Genomic DNA, 15,789 nt, shown 5'->3' on the forward strand with positions numbered 1-15,789 from the left:
CTGTTTGCCTTACCCAGGGTGAGGACTAGACGAGATGATACACGTGATACACAGCGTACGTGCCTGGTGCACTAGTGGTGGCTGTTACTTCCTGAATTATTATGGGAGCTCAGAATAATAATATACGTATTACAAAGAGAAATCACCCATTTTCTGTAGGTACTGAGAGGTGTTCCAGGTACCTAGGATGAAGTAGTTAATGTAAAAGGGCACTAAATTGGGTTTTCTGAACTTTCCCAGCTGCTTTAGAGGGATGATAGGTTAGATTCCTGAATGTTTGGGGTGATGAAAAGGATCTGGGTTCTTTGGAGAAAAAGACTTTCCTGAAGTATGAGAGATGTCATGTGAACTCTTCCGTAAGGGAGGCTGGAGGAGTCGAGGGATTGCTTTGGCGGAGGGCTCAGCGGGGATTGCTTTGGCGTCGGCACTGCGGTTGGCGGGCATGGTGCCCTCTCTGCCGCCCTGGTTCCTCACCTGTGGAGTGAAGACAGTGTCCGAGAGGGTGGACGTGAGAACGATGAGGAGGCACCTGAAATCTCGTGCCCGGAGCGTAGCAGGTGCTTGGTCAGTGCCGACCTCTTGAGTTGGAAGGGGGCAAGGCTGCTCACCAAAGGCGGAATGGTAGTCCTCGCGTGAATGCCTCATGTTTTTGCCACAAAACACTTGGCATTGAGTTGTAAATCAGTAAAGGCATTTCTCCCGACAGTGGGTGTGACACTGAGCTATTCTTTTTTCATCTGTGCACTCGTTTGTTCAGTCATTCATTAAACAGTTGCACCAAACCAGACCTAACCTCTGCCCTGGTGATGCTTATGTTGGTGGGAAAGGCAGTTACTAATCAGAAAGTCACAAGATAACTGTAAAATCAGAACTAGTAAGTGCTGCAGAGAAATGTGTGGGAGAAATGCACGTATGATAGCTTTCCTGTTCTCACGGGGCTTTTTTGTAAAGCGCTTCCAAACTTTCTGACAAACGCTTCAAAGAACCCCTAGTCCACAATAATGTCATATCAGCCATTTGGGGGACATTTCTGTAGGAGGTAATTTGTATTTTACAAGTATTTCTTTAATCCTTCCTTGTGTTAATTATAGTATTTCTGATATCGTTGAGTAAAGACAGATGGTGAATCAGAGGGGGCATTTTTAACTTAAGAGGGAAAGTTCATTAAAACATTTTCTATGAGAAAAAAAGTTTTCTGGGGCTTCCCTGGTGGCGCAGTGGTTGAGAGTCCGCCTGCCGTTGCAGGGGACACGGGTTCGTGCCCCGGTCCGGGAAGATCCCACATGCCGTGGAGCGGCTGGGCCCGTGAGCCATGGCCGCTGAGCCTGCACGTCCGGAGCCTGTGCTCCGCAATGGGAGAGGCCACAGCAGTGAGAGGCCCACGTACCGCAAGCAAAAAAAAAAAAAAAAGTTTTCTTTTCACACATCACGGGGGTGGCTTTGGGGACTGTTCCTCAAAGAAGATTGTGTTTTTAATGCTGATGGGAGTTTCAGGTTAACCACAAAAGCCCACTTAAAAAGCCCACACAAAAGCCCACTTAAAAACCCAGACTTCCCTGGTGGCGCAGCAGCTAGGAACCCACCTGCCAATGCAGGGGACACGGGTTCAAGCCCTGGTCTGGGAAGATCCCACATGCCGTGGAGCAACTAAGCCTGTGCGCCACAACTACTGAGCCCACGTGCCACAATTACTGAAGCCCGCCTGCCTAAAGCCCGTGCTCCGCATCCATGCCCCGCAACAAAAGAAGCCACCGCAATGAGAAGCCCGCGCACCGCAACGAAGAGCAGCCCCCGCTCGCCGCAACTAGAAAAAGCACGCACGTAGCAACGAAGACCCAACGCAGCCAAAAATAAATAAATAAATAAGTAAATTTATTTTAAAAAAAGAACAACCAAAAAAACCCCATCGTAGACAAAGTTCTTTGAATTTGCAACAAAAATAGAGACTAATATTAGTCACTGATACGAGGGTAGCTGGGTGCTTGTCTTGTAATGAATCCTCAGTGGTCCGTCTGGCTTGTGGCCTCTTCCCGTGCAAGCTGCATGCTCCCTGGGAGAAGGCTGAATATCTTCAGGGTTTTGGGGCCTTTGGGGCCGGCTCTCACCTGGGCGCATCTGCCCCTGGGGTCACAGCTCCCTGTTCAGGCCGCCTTCGGGGCCCTCTCTTTGCATGTTACCAAGAACCAGGTGGGAATTTCCACCGAGAGCGGAAGACGTGAAAGGCTTACAGGAACGGTGGCCCGCGCGAGGGTGACACATTTACAGAGAACAAGTCTGCAGACCACGGCTGGCTGCCTTCCTTGCAGGGCCTGTCCCTATCCCCTCCCCGGTCTGGGGAGGCTGCCACTGTGTCGCCGGGCTCCGCCCAGCCCGCCCTTCCTCTTCATCTAGAGGAGTTGCTGTGCAAGCCTGCCCGAGGGCACGAGGAGGAAGAAAGTCCTCTGGGCTGCTGTGGGCTTGGGGGATGGGGGCTCACGCCCGGGCTGGGACCTGCAGGCCTGGGGGCGTCAGCGGGCTTGATGGTCAGCCTCGTGCTGTGGGGTGTCCCCAGAGCCCCTGCGCTCTGGGCTGACGTTGACTATCCCATCGGAACGCTGGTGGCACCAGACGCTGCTGAGAGCAAGTCCTCCTGCAGTGACCGGGCCTGGGTCCTCCCTGCCCCGAGCTGACTCTGAGCTCGCGGGGCAGCAGGAGCGAGGCCCGGGCCAGGCGGAGGCGTCTGTGTCTCGGCCTGGGTTCCATCCCAGCTCCACCTGGCAGGGCACTCAGGCCGGACGTGCGTGTGGGCGAGCGTTCCTGGGTCCTTGTGTCTGGTCAGACGGTCCCTTTCTCTGGGAACTCAACTGGGTTTGGTTTGTTTCCCTGCTCACAGTTGGCTGTCGGTCGCCTGGGTCTAACGCTGCGGTCATGTTTGACTTGATCTCCAGCTGACAGCAGGCGTGCCTGTCTGCATTCTTAGTGCTTCGTCCTGACACTGCTTCCACTCACTTCAGCAAAGAGGCTGCTGGGATTGTTTAATGCAGTTCAGTCGGTTTTGGTGGCCACAAGCGAGCCCTGCCTGTGTAGGCAGCAGGTGGATTTGGTCCGTGGTAACCGTGTGTCCTGGTTTCAGCGGGAGAGTGCTGGTCTGTCGGCACCTGCTTTCTGGTCTGTGCCTGACGAGCTCTTCTAGCCTATGAGGAGACACACAGCCCCAGGCCTGGCCCGGGGAGCCTGACACGCCACCCATCCTCCACACAGCGAAGCATCAGGGAGCTGATGTCCACACCGGCTTGGCCCCAGGCGTGGCGTGGAAGGGCTGGACAGCCCTGAGCTGTTTTTATCACTTTCTTTTGCCTTCATGGTTTCTGGCTGTGATACCCAATATAATGAAAACAGAATTCTAAAAGGAGAATAGGGGATGCATGGCTTTGAATACTAACGCTTACTTTGAGATTCTGGAAAGAGCTTTACAATGGCCTCCTGGTATCTGGGTGGCAAATCTTTGATCCCAGCCCCACTGAGACGTGGGTGCTGGTGTGCTGGGCTCACTTCCTGGAGGAGTGCCCCACCCTCCAGCCTCCCAGCAAGGCTGTGGCCCAAGTTCAAGCAGCACGGAACAGCCAGTGAGTGCAGACAGGAACGTCATTTGGACTTTTCTTAAGGAACATTTCAGTCACCCAGGAGCGAACAGTCACGCAGATCTTTTTGTTTTTGAACGTCAGATAACTCATAGTGCGATGTGGTGGAAGGGGCGGGGCCGGGGCGGGGCCGGGGCCGGGGCCGGCAGCTCTGGGTAGTAAGATGTGGTGGAAGGGGCGGGGCCGGGCCGGGCCGTGGCCGGCAGCCCTGGGCCCCTTCTGGGCAGTCCTGGTGCTTGCTGCTTGGTACCTTTGTGCTGCTTCCTGGGCCTCCCCGAGACCAGGCCCCCAGACCTGCCCAGATCCGGCTCACAGTTGATGGCTTAGAGCAGATGGGGGTGAGTTGCTGTCTCCTCTGGGTCTCCAAGATTGTCCAAGGTGACTCCAGCCTTCAGGTTCTGTGATTTATTTCAAGCCGACCGTGGTCAGGAATGCTGTTCTCGGCCTGATGGTATAAGCTGGCACCCAGACCTTTGCGTTTGTGCTTGTAACAGCAGATGCGCCGTGAAAGCTGGAGTGAAGGGGCAGGGGCGGAGGCCAAGCGGATTCCAGATCCGGGTGCCTGACCTAATGTGGTTTGCAGTTTTTTGAAAGTTCAGTTCCATGTGCCTAAGTACTTAGAAAACAGCATTTGGAATGAAGAGCTTCTCTGAACAGCTATGCTTGTCCCCTTGCTCACCCTGGGACAGCTTGATTTCCACACTGGTCATCAGGGAGTTTTTGCCTTGCTTCTTCCCAGGATCCGCTCCCATGGCCCTAGGTGCCCAGCGCGGGTAGAGCCGTGGGCCCTGGGGCACTGCTGTCAGGCCTTATCAGGATGTCTGATTTCTGATTCCCAACTCAGCAGCGTGGTAGGCGGGCCCGTGTGATGAGCAGAAGAAGCCTGGAGAGCCTGTTGTCATGGCAGCCGGTAAATCGTGAGCTCACATCACGTCAGGGATGGGTGATCTCAGGGCAGCCATGGAGACACAGCCCCTGTGGGCCTGCAGGGCGTGGTGCTGTCTGCAGGGCTGTTCCTGGTGGAGGGACGTCAGACCTGCCCACCCTCCACACCGCCACAGAGACCACGGAGGTTTTGTGACGTTATCAGCAGCCGAAACACTCTCCTCTCTGCTTAGAGATGAGGCCACCCTGTGCCCCTAGAGCAGGTGGTTCCCAAAAGTGTGCAGTCATGAGCCTCTTTGTCAGTCTGGTGACGCTTGTGGATGGATCCCTTTCCAGAATAATGTTTTTTAAAGCAAAGAACAAAATACATAGGATGACAAAGAAAACTGGTTGTATTGAAATAGTTATCAAAATACCAAACCAAAAGGGTGACAGAGTAACAAATGGGTCCTTTACCACCTTTAATAACAAGGTCCAGCAGCAGGTCTAATGAACATCATGATTTTGAAGTAGCTTCAGGTTTTAAACGTACATTGTGGCGTCTGTGACCGCTGCCACGTGACAAGACAGCCCTGTGTTTTCTGCTTGTCTGGTACACAGACCTCAGTAAGTGGCAGCTATGATTATGCTCTGAAATGCTAATTGAATGAACTTGGTGAGGCTAGATTATTATGCACTGTTAGTGCATCTCTCTTATTAATTTTGTTTGTTTTTAAATATTTATTTATTTGGCTGCGTCGGGTCTTAGTTGCGGCACGTGGGATCTTTCGTTGTAGCGCGCAGCTTCTCTAGTTGCGGCGCACGGGCTTCTCTCTAGTTGTGGCGCACGGGCTCCGGAGTGCACAGGCTCAGTAGTTGTGGCACGCGGGCTCAGTAGTTGTGGCGCACGGGCTTAGTTGCTCTGCGGCATGTGGGGATCTTCCCGGACCAGGGCTGGAACCCGTGTCTGCTGCATTGGCAGGTGGGTTCTTAACCACTGCACCACGAGGGAAGTCCCCCGAGTGTATTTTAAAATATATATTTATTTATTTGTTTGGCTGCGTGGGGTCTTAGTTGTGGCGCGCAGGCTCTTTGTCGCAGTGCGCGGGCTTCTCTCTAGCTGTGGTGCATGGGCTCAGTAGTTGCAGCGTGTGGGCTCTCTAGTTGAGGGGAGTGGGCCCTAGAGCGCATGGGCTTAGCTGCTCCGTGGCATGTGGGATCTTAGTTCCCCAACCAGGGATTGAACCTGCGTCCCCTGCATTGGAAAGTGGATTCTTAACCACTGGACCACCAGGGAAGTCCCTTGTTTGATTTAAACCTTGTCTACTCTCTCAGAAGGACTTGAGGCAGCTCCGCTTTGGTGGCAAACCTCACATGCTCTGATGACAACAGGACCTGTGTCGGAGTCCCAGCTTTGCCTGTTAGTCAACTTCTGGCATAACAGATGATTTAAATTTTCTTTGTATTTTTCTACATCTTCTGTAATAAGGGTGATAATCAGAGAGAAGACTGCAGTGTAGGAAAGATTCACCCAGTCGCCCGCGTCCACCATCATGGGTAAGGAAACAAGACGGCTTCCTTGAGTGGAAGTTACCCACAGGTGCTGCTTTAGGGAGGGCCCCATGATCTAGTCGGTGAAGAATGGCACCGCCGCGAGCTCTTGGGTACCTGGCACATTCGGAAGGAGGCCAAACTTCCTTTTCTTGGAGGGGGTCTTAGCTGCCGTGAGGTCGCCTTGTGTCTTGGGGCCCTGCCCGTGCTGGTGCATGTAGGCAGCGGTCTCAGGGGATCTCCTTGGCTCCTCGGGTGTGTGACCTGCGTCCCCAGTTCCGGGTGGGAGAGAGGAGGGGTGAGTGTGTGAGTTTGCGTCCGTGTGTCTCCATCCCTCGCTCGGTGGGGGGGGGGGGGCGCTGGGACGGGCGAGCAGCGCTGGCGAGGGGCTGCCAAGAGATGGTGAGGGCAGGTGTCCCACAGCCCTGCTCTGGGACCTTCCTCTTCCTCTGACAGGCCAGCGACAGTCCAGACCTTGGGCGTGGGTTTCTGCAGGACGCCCAGTGCAATGACAGGCTCGCCTCCCGTGGAATCTCTTGAAAGCTTTCTGGTTTCTATGAGCCGGTTACTCATACAGGAAGTCGATTACTCATTCACTACATGTTTCCCTTTCACTGATTGAGCTGTGGCTCTAACGATGGAAATTTTAAAGCACACCTCGGCAGCAACTCGGCAAACCCTCGTGCCTGCTTTGTCCCTGACGCTGTGCTGGGTTCTCAGGCTCGGGGACTCCTGCCCGCAGCACTCTGGTCAGGAACGGGGGCTGGTGGCCGAGTCACTGAAGCGCTGGGGCTGTGCTGGTAGTTGCTGTGGACGAGTCCTTGCCCGCCGTGACAGCCAGTGTTGCTGGATGAGAAAGAAGCGTTTGCCTTCCCGATCCCAAAGGTTTTGCCCCGTGCAGAGGCAAGCCTAACCGCGGGAAATCCATTCCAAACAAAACTGTTGGATGAGTCGCTGGATGGGAAATGTGCTGTGCGGGCTGCCTGGGGTTGGGAGCAGCGAGGCGGTGGGGCTGCCGGCCGTTCTCACAGGAAGGTCAGACCTGAATTTCTCCGTGAAGAGGGGAGGAGATGTGAGAGAGCTCGGAAGCTGGGGGGGCGCTCGCTCGGCCTGCCAGCATGGCAGGAGCGGGGGAGATGAGGTGGCACCTGAAGGTGGGTAGGCACTTGGGGCTGGGTCCCCGCTGAGCAGGTGGCCGGCGCCACAGCCAGTTGGCTTAACGCCAGCTCCATGAACTCCTCCCCAGACGCTGCCTCGTCTTGGGCTGGGCCTCGGGCTTCCATTTGCTTGTAGGTGTTGGTGGCACGCGCTCCTGGGAGCCCAGGGTAAGAAGGCCGAGCGGGGAGCTTGTGCTCTGGGCTCTCCCCACGTCCCCTCCTCACCCTTTCCCTCCGACGCCCCGCCCGTCCGGTGCACCTGTGCGTGGCAGCCCCCATTCCTGCTGCAGTGCGAGGGGCCGCGGGCCGTGTGAGGGGAGCCCCTGGAGAGCTCAACTCTAGGTGATGTGGGCTGGATTTTCGGTTCCCCTGTGTCACATGCGCGCGTGTGCCCGTTCGTCCCTCCTTTTAGCCTCGGGGCCAAGAGCTGACACCTCCTCCCTCTCCCCTCCTGTCCCGCGTCCCTTCCCCAGCACGGGTGGAGCTCTGCGCTTCCACTGCTCCACTGCTTCCTCTCCGGAGCTTTGTGTGTGGATCTTCCTGCTTGTTCCGGCAGTTTACACTTGGGACTCCCTACGCGTCAGAAAAACAGATCCAAGGTGTCTCAGGACTGAGGCCTGGCGCAGTTTTCATGACCCTCGGTGGGAGAGTTTCCTTCCCAAAGGTATGAAACACAGGTCCTGGGCTTCCCTGGTGGCGCAGTGGTTAAGAATCCGCCTGCCAATGCAGGGGACACGGGTTCAAGCCCTGGTCCGGGAAGATCCCACATGCCGCGGAGCAACTAAGCCCGTGCGCCACAACTACCGAGCCTGCGCTCTGGAACCCATGCGCCACAACTACTGAAGCCCGCATGCCTAGAGCCCGTGCTCTGCAACAAGAGAAGCCACTGCAATGAGAAGCCCGCTTGCCGCAACTAGAGAAAGCCCACACGCAGCAAGTAAGACCCAATGCAACCTCAATCAATCAATCAATAACTCTATATTGAAAGAAAAAAAAAAGCCACACAGGTCCTCACCCTGTTCCCTCTGCTTAGAGGGCTTTAACTTGTGACTCTATATTCCATACGCTCCCCACGAACTGTCGGTATTTTCATTATTAAAATCTAGAAGCAAGGAAGAAATATCTTATGAAATTATATATTTTATAAATAATTTACCATTGCATTTTCCCCATTGCTTTTATTAATACAGGTTAGTGACGCAAACTGGTGAACTGTTCTCCTTCTTTCCCGCGGCTTATTGTGTCCAAGTGGTGGGTGTTGGGGGTATAGGAGGCGTAGGCTCAGCCTGAGAGGTGGGCCCCAGGCCTGACCCTGCCTTGCTGAGAGGTAGGTAAGGCTGGGGACTGACAGCTGGCGGGCGGGGGCGGGGGCAGCCTGGGGAGTGGGATGGAGTGGGCACGCCAGCTGTGTTACTACTCCCTGGGCCTTGGACAGCTTCACAGTTCACAGGCGACCCCTTTGCTCCGTAGCTGTGAGGCGCAATTAGGAAACGTGAACCAGAAGGGACCTACTGTATAGCACAGGGACCTATACTCAGTATTATATAATAACCTATAAGGGAAAAGATTCTGAAAAAGAACATACATGTGTATAAATATGTGTGAGTGTATAATGTATATATGTATGTATAAAACTGAATCACTGTGCTTTACACGTGAAGCTTACATGATATTGTAAATCAACGGCAAGAAAGAAAACTGTGAAAGCGCTTTGTAGCTGGGACTCCCTTCAGTGTGGCTCGTGCCCGGTTCCTGGGCCAGATTTCTGTGGCTCTGTGGCTGGACATTTCCTGGGACACGAAGGTCTAACCTTGACTCTACATTCACAAGATTCCTCTTGCCGGGTGGGAGTCCACCTGAGAACAGGGACCTCGTGTCAGTGGGCACTCAGTGCTGAGTGCAGAGAGTCTGCATCTGTCCCCAGGGAGCAAGTGGTGTCCGCTCCTTGGCGTGGTCAGGACCCTCAGTGCGAGGACCCCGTGTGACCAGCTGACTCTGGAGAAGTAGACACGGTAATCCACTGGGTGTCCTGCACTCAGACACTCCTGGGAGGTGATGTGTGAGCTGCTTGAGAACTCTGTTTATTTTTGTATCTCTGGTCTCTGGCACGCTACCCAGCACGTAAAGGGCACCCAGGCGTGCTTGTTGAAGGGATGGGCTGTTGTGAAAGGCTGTGAATATGTCATCTATGAAGTCATAGTAGCTTAGTGGAGAGAGACCCAAAGGTCTCCAGATGGTTTAGCTCAATGAGATTAATAACCTTTAGAGCATGTTTGTTTTCTCATAGAAAGAAACCAAAGTATAAAACAAGTAATTCAAAGACTCCCTGAGTTTTACTATGTCAGAAATACAGTAAGAACAGCTGCTATTATTTTTTGTAGAGTAAGTACTTTTGTTTCCAGTGAATGTCAGTAGGGATTGCAGTACATGGAATTTTTTTTAAAATGAGAACTTTTTTGAAACAAAGATATTTGAGCGAAAATTAAAGGTATACTGTTAATCGGAAATTTTTTTCGTTGGTTCTTTTCCTAAAACGACTTTGAATTTTATTAATGGAATTACTGAAAATTCGAGTTGGGACGAAGTGTTTTTTTGTTTTGTTTTGTTTTTGTTTTTTTTAACTGTTGGGGGTGGGGGGGAAGCACTCCTAGATTAAGTTAATGGATTTAAGAGTCATGGAGGGGGGACACTGTCATGACGTGACGGTCTGGGTCCCTTTAATTCCATATGAGTCTCACCCCTTCGGCTTTGTCTCATTTGCTGACAATTCACACTGCCCCATCTTTAATCTCTCATATGCACAGAAAGAGAACAGAAGTGTACGTGGCAAGCATGGTAACCAAGGAGGTATATTATAAAGCACTTTTAAGTAACGAATTGGCTTTACTGCTGAGACTCCTTTGTGGAAAGGTTGGTCTGTTGCAGAGAAGGGGGTGTTGAGTCTTGGCTTCCAGGAGAGAGATGGCAGGGGTAGTTGACTACCATGTTGACGCAAGCACAGCTGTCGGAAGTCCCTGGAAGAGGGACTGTGGTGTAGGAAGTGGTACTCGGGGGCACAGTGTCAAGGTCTGTGTGTGAGTGTTGGTGTTGGGAGGCTACGCGGGCTTCTCGCTGCTGTGGCCCCTCCCATTGCGGAGCACAGGCTCCGGACGCGCAGGCTCAGCGGCCATGGCTCACGGGCCCAGCTGCTCCGCGGCACGTGGGATCCTCCCGGACCGGGGCACGAACCCGTGTCCCCTGCATCGGCAGGCGGACTTTCAACCACTGCGCCACCAGGGAAGCCCACGTTCTTGACTCTTGATGTTGCACACACCTTCCTGCGTGACTTCGGTGGTCCGCGGCAGAGGACACTTTGTGAGCGACTTTGGCAACCTTCCTTTGCCTGTCCGAGCTTGGGCTTTCCCAAGGCTGGATCCAGTGTTTCTGGGCTCGTGTGCGTCAGGTGCTCGCTTAGACCTTGATCCTCAGGCTGCTCGTGGTCCAGCCAGCCAGGCAGAGAGCCAAGTGTGATGACAGCACGGTGCGGCAGACTCGTCCTGGAAATGCCAATGAAGTGAGCTGGACACGCGAGGGCTACAGGAGTGAACGGATTCTTCGGGATTCTTGGGCAGGAGCTGGCATGTGCAGGGCTCTGAAGTGTGAGGCTGGGTCTTGGTGGGGAGGGTTCTTAGAGCTGCAGAAGGTAAGGCCGAGGCGTGAGTGCCTAAATGTCGGGGCCACGTGCTGGGGGGCCACGAAGGTATCTGGCCAGGGTGAGATCAGAATGTGTGGAAAGTGGGTGAGGGGCCTGGAAGCCGAGCCCCCACTAGGACGAAATGGGAGCCCGAGCTGAGGCAGAGAGAGATGGATAGGAAAGGAGGAGTTAGAGAGAAAAGCGGGTAAAACGATGAGCACTGTTGAGCAACTGGCCGTGAAGAATGTGTGCGAAGGGTCTTGACAGTGGAGTAGACCACAGCCTCACCGGCGGAGGCGCAGGCCTGGGGGAAGGACTTTGAACTGCGGGTGCAGGGCTGGAACTGTGAGGCTGTCAGAAGTGAAGAGGGTCGGTGAGCGAGGAGGGGACCGGGGAGGGAAACCTTTGAGCAAGGAGGGCGAGGTGCAGTGTCGCGGCCGAGTGGCCGAGGAGGGGTGTGCTCTGGGGGGCCTTGAGCCTGGCACTGGGGCGCTCTGCGATGAGGTGGCCCGGGCGGGGTGGGGCATCAGTTTCGGGGGGGGAAGGAGGGGGTGGCAGTGCCGGCGGGCCTGGGATGGCGGGGTCCAGCGGGGTGGGGAGGGCAGCGTGCCGGGGGCAGGCGCCAGCCTCCTCTCAGCGTGGGCCCTGGGTAACAGGGTTCTCTTTGCCCTTTCCAGTGCTTGCCCCTCCTCCACCGCCACCGCCACCCGTCCAAGGGTATGCCTTCAAGCCTCCACCCAGACCCGACTTCGGGACCTCCGGGAGAACGATCAAGTTACAGGCCAACTTCTTTGAAATGGACATTCCAAAAATTGACATCTATCATTATGAATTGGATATCAAGCCAGAGAAATGCCCAAGAAGAGTTAACAGGTATTCTGTTTTGTCCTTTATTTTAAAACGAATCAACCCTCTCCGATTCTCAGCAGATCCTTCTGACCTTTTCTCCCCAGAAAGCTTCCGCTGCATTTTTTTTAAGTGTTCTTGTATTGAGATACAAAGAAATACGCATTGTAAGTGTGCTGCTCAGTGAGTTTTGACGAATGTTTAGCCACGCCCATCACCCCTGAAAGTTGCCTCGTACCCCCGCCCCCCACCACCAGTGCTGGGATCCGTCCCTGGAGGCTCGTTTCCTGCCTGTGTAGATGGACTCGCACGGCCCACGGGTCCATGAGAGCTGAGAGCTGCCCCTTCATCCTGCTTCTCTCAGCATGTTTTTGAGGTTGACCTGTACCACTGTGTGTGTTAATAGCTTCTCATTTTTGTTGCAGAGGAATGTGTTACGATACAGTTATTTCATGGTTCATTTACTCATTCTCTCATTAGGTGCTTAGGCGCTCTGGGCTTTGCTGTTACGAATGAAGCTGCTGTGAACTGCTTGTTCAAGTCTTTTGTGAACACACGTTTTCATTTCTCTTAGATAAATACCTGGGAGTGCAGTAGCTGGATCAGAGGGTAGTGTAGGTTCAGCCGTAGGAGACTCTGCCGAGTGGTTTCCCGGCGCGCTCGTACCGCCTCGCGCTCCCGTTGGCAGCGAGACTTCCCGCTGCTCCACATCCTTGTCAGCACTTGATATGGTTCGTCTTGTTGATTTTTGCTGTTTCGGTGAGCGTGTAATGGTTTCTTATTGTGGTTTAATTTCATTTCTTGGTAACCAATGAGTTGAGCACCTTTTCATGCATTATTTCCTTTTTTTCTTTTTCCAATGAGTTGTTTGACTTTCTTCTTTTAAATTTGTTTGCTTATTTATTTATTTTTGGCTGCATTGGGTCTTCGTTGCTGCGCACGGACTTTCTCTAGTTGCGGCGAGCGGGGGCTACTCTTCCTCGCTGTGCGCGGGCTTCTCATTGCGGTGTCTTCTCTTGTTGCGGAGCACAGGCTGTAGGCACGCGGGCTTTGGGTAGTTGTGGCACGTGGGCTTCAGCAGTTATGGCTCACGGGCTCCAGAGCGCAGGCTCAGTAGTTGTGGTGCACAGGCTTAGTTGTTCCACGGCATGTGTGATCTTCCCGGACCAGGGCTCGAACCTGTGTCCCCTGCATTGGCAGGCGGATTCTTAACCACTCCGCCACCAGGGAAGTCCCTGAAAGTGGTTATTATATTGTGTGTTCTAAGAAACCTTTGACTTCCTGAAGGTTACAAAAACACTTGTCAATTTTTTTTTTGAACAATTATAGTTTTAGTATAATTCCTTTTGCTACTGTTGGCATGTGTTTTACTCCTATGTATGTTATAAACCCCATGGTACAGTGCTGTTATTTTAAAGAAATTAAGAAAAGAAAATAGTCTATTTACCCACATATTAACCATATCTAGTTCTCTTTATTTCTTTCTGTTGATCTGTGTTTATACTTGCATCATTTCCCCCTCAGCCTGAAGAATATCTTTTATCCTTTCTCATTGTACAAACCTGCCAGTGATGAATTCTCCCACCATTTTTTAAAATCTGCAAATACGTTTATTTTCTCCTCATTTTTGAAATGTTTTTGCTGGATGTAGAATTTTAAATTGACAGTTTTTTCCCTAGCAACTTAAAGATGTTATTACGTCGTCTTTTAATCCTCATTGTTTCTGATGAAACCTGTTTGTTGTTGTTGTTTGTAGTTCTCCCATATCTATCTTTTTTCTTTCAGTTACTTTCTAGTTAATTTTGCTTTTCACCAGTTTGCCTCTGATATGCCTAGCTGGAGTTTTCTTTGTATTTTTCCTTCTTGGGATCCTTAATGTTTATGTCTTTCATGTTATTTGGGTGAAGTGCTGGCAGTCATTTCTTTACATTTTTTCCCTGTCCCATTCCCTCCTCTACTTCCAGGATTGCAGTTATGTGTATGTTAGACCATTTGATACTGTCTTGTGATTGTGATTTAAAAAAAAAATTGTTCTCCCTCTTTCCTCAGTTTGGGTAATCTTTATTGATCTCTCTTTAAGATCACTTTATCTCTCCCGCCCCAGACACACACCTTTTTTTGGTAATATCCAATATTCTGTGGTAACCATCCCAAAATTTTTTCATTTATATAGTGTACTTTTTCTAGAATTGGCATTTGGTTCTTTTTCATAGTTTACATTTCTGCTGAGATTTCTCATCTGTTCATTCATAGCTGCCTTCTTTTTTCTTGATGACTTTGAATGCATTTATAGTAATAGCATATTTATGATAGCAGCCCGTGTCTGCTAATTACAACAGATGGGTCATTTCAGGGTCTGTTTCTATTAGCAGGTTTTCCCTTAGATCACATGTCACCTTTCCTTGCTTATTCACATGCATAGTGAATTTTTTGTTCATTGAACATTATGTATGTTACGTTGAGGGAGTCTGGCTTTTGCTATCTTCTCTGGTACCCTCCCCTACAAAATCCTACCTCTTCTGCCCCCATCTCTGCAGCACAACAAGACTGTTGCTCTCTTATGCTCCTTCTCCATTTTGTGATTTGGAAATTGTTCCCAGCAGAGTGAATGTTTGTTTTCCTTCCCTCGGTAGTCACAGTCCTAAGCTGCCTGTTTTCCACTGTCAAAAACAGCTCTCAGGTTTTCTCTAGTTTCTTTAGTTTTTTTAGGGCAGGAGGAGAAGTCTGCTTACTTTGTCATGGTCAGAAACAGAATTCTGAGTTGCAGTTTGATAATAAGTCAGATTGGTTGCCCAGTTTGTGCTGGTGCCCTATAGAGTGCTCTTCGCTGTAAATTTTTTCCTGATCACAGTCTTGGTATGAGAAGGAATGTTTGGGGAGTCATTTCCCTTATTTGTAAAACTAAACAGTTGGATTCACTCAGTGTGGCCAATATACATTGGTCCAGACTTTTTAGAAGGTGGCTTGGTGTATATGTTAAACTGAAAATAGTATATACCCTTTGACCCACTGATTCTACTTCTGAGTATTTATCCCCAAAAGACATGTCTCCAAAGAAACAGTACTTGACAGTAAAATGGGGTCCTTTAACTATGTGCTTACTAAAAAATGTGTTTGTGAACCAGAACTTTGGGCACAACTGGTTTAAACAGCTTTATTTACTAAAGGTCTTCTGAGATCTTTTAATATGCCTTATATGCTCTGAGACGCTCAATGAATGGGCTTGTTTGATTTTGAGTTTCCTTGGGACAAAATCCTGTGAGGATCTGTGATTTGGATATACTCTTAGAGCTGGAATGAAGGCATGAAAAAGCACATTTTCTGGGCTTTTGATTGGCTTGGTGGCAGTGGGCTCTTATTATGCCATCAACCACAGTGTGCAAGAAGCTTTCTGTTATGAAAATAGGCATGACTAAGGCTTTGTCTTCTGGCAACAGAAAAAGGCTGATGGTGACTAAAATGCGATGTTTTCACCTGACTGTGTTCCCACAGTCCTGTGTAGTTATGACTGTAAGGTTCTAAAGATACCCAGTGTTTAGAAATTGCCTCGTGAAACAGAAAGGAGCAAAGATGGGCTGTAATCTTTTTTTTCAATTTATTGCTAGAATTTTATTTGGTTGTTACAAAATCTGCAAGGGTATGTATATTAAAAGGGGGGCGCCATGAAAGGCAGCCAGAAGAGTAAGTTATCTTGAAGTTACCTGAGGTGCCAGGCTAATTTGATACTATATTTAAACCTTTCCAAGAAAGTAAAATAGCATAGGTAGGCAAAGGAATTGAGAGAGAGAAACAGAGTGAGAAGCATAGGCCATAATGAGGTAAGCGGACACCTTCATGGGAAAAGACTTCATCCCACTTTAACTAAATTTTCATATTTCTGGAAAAAAAACCAAGGTTAGCCAACACCAAGCTGAACATCATCTAAAGAAAAAAACCCAGCCCTTAAATATTTAAGGGTGTTGAGGTGCATTTTGTGGCAAGGCCAGCCCGCAGACTGGCATGCCGTGCTGCTCCCCTGGGTTTTGAGCCAGCCTGAGAGTTGCTGCGTAGTTAAACGTGTGAACCTTCAGGGTTCTTC

General features: G+C 51.0%; 1 protein-coding gene across 2 annotated transcripts in view; it reads left to right on the forward strand.

Moving 5' to 3' along the window:
• Positions 1-15,789, forward strand: part of AGO2 (argonaute RISC catalytic component 2) — a 108,421-nt gene that overhangs the window by 38,664 nt on the left and 53,968 nt on the right. For both annotated transcript variants that reach the window (XM_082674486.1, XM_082674487.1), the window contains exon 2: positions 11,543-11,738. In XM_082674486.1, coding sequence (XP_082530612.1) covers positions 11,543-11,738 — 196 coding nt within the window. The remainder of the gene's footprint in view (positions 1-11,542; positions 11,739-15,789) is intronic.

Source organism: Grampus griseus (assembly GCF_964374135.1).
Source record: "Grampus griseus genome assembly, chromosome: 17".
Taxonomy (NCBI): Eukaryota; Metazoa; Chordata; class Mammalia; order Artiodactyla; family Delphinidae; genus Grampus; species Grampus griseus.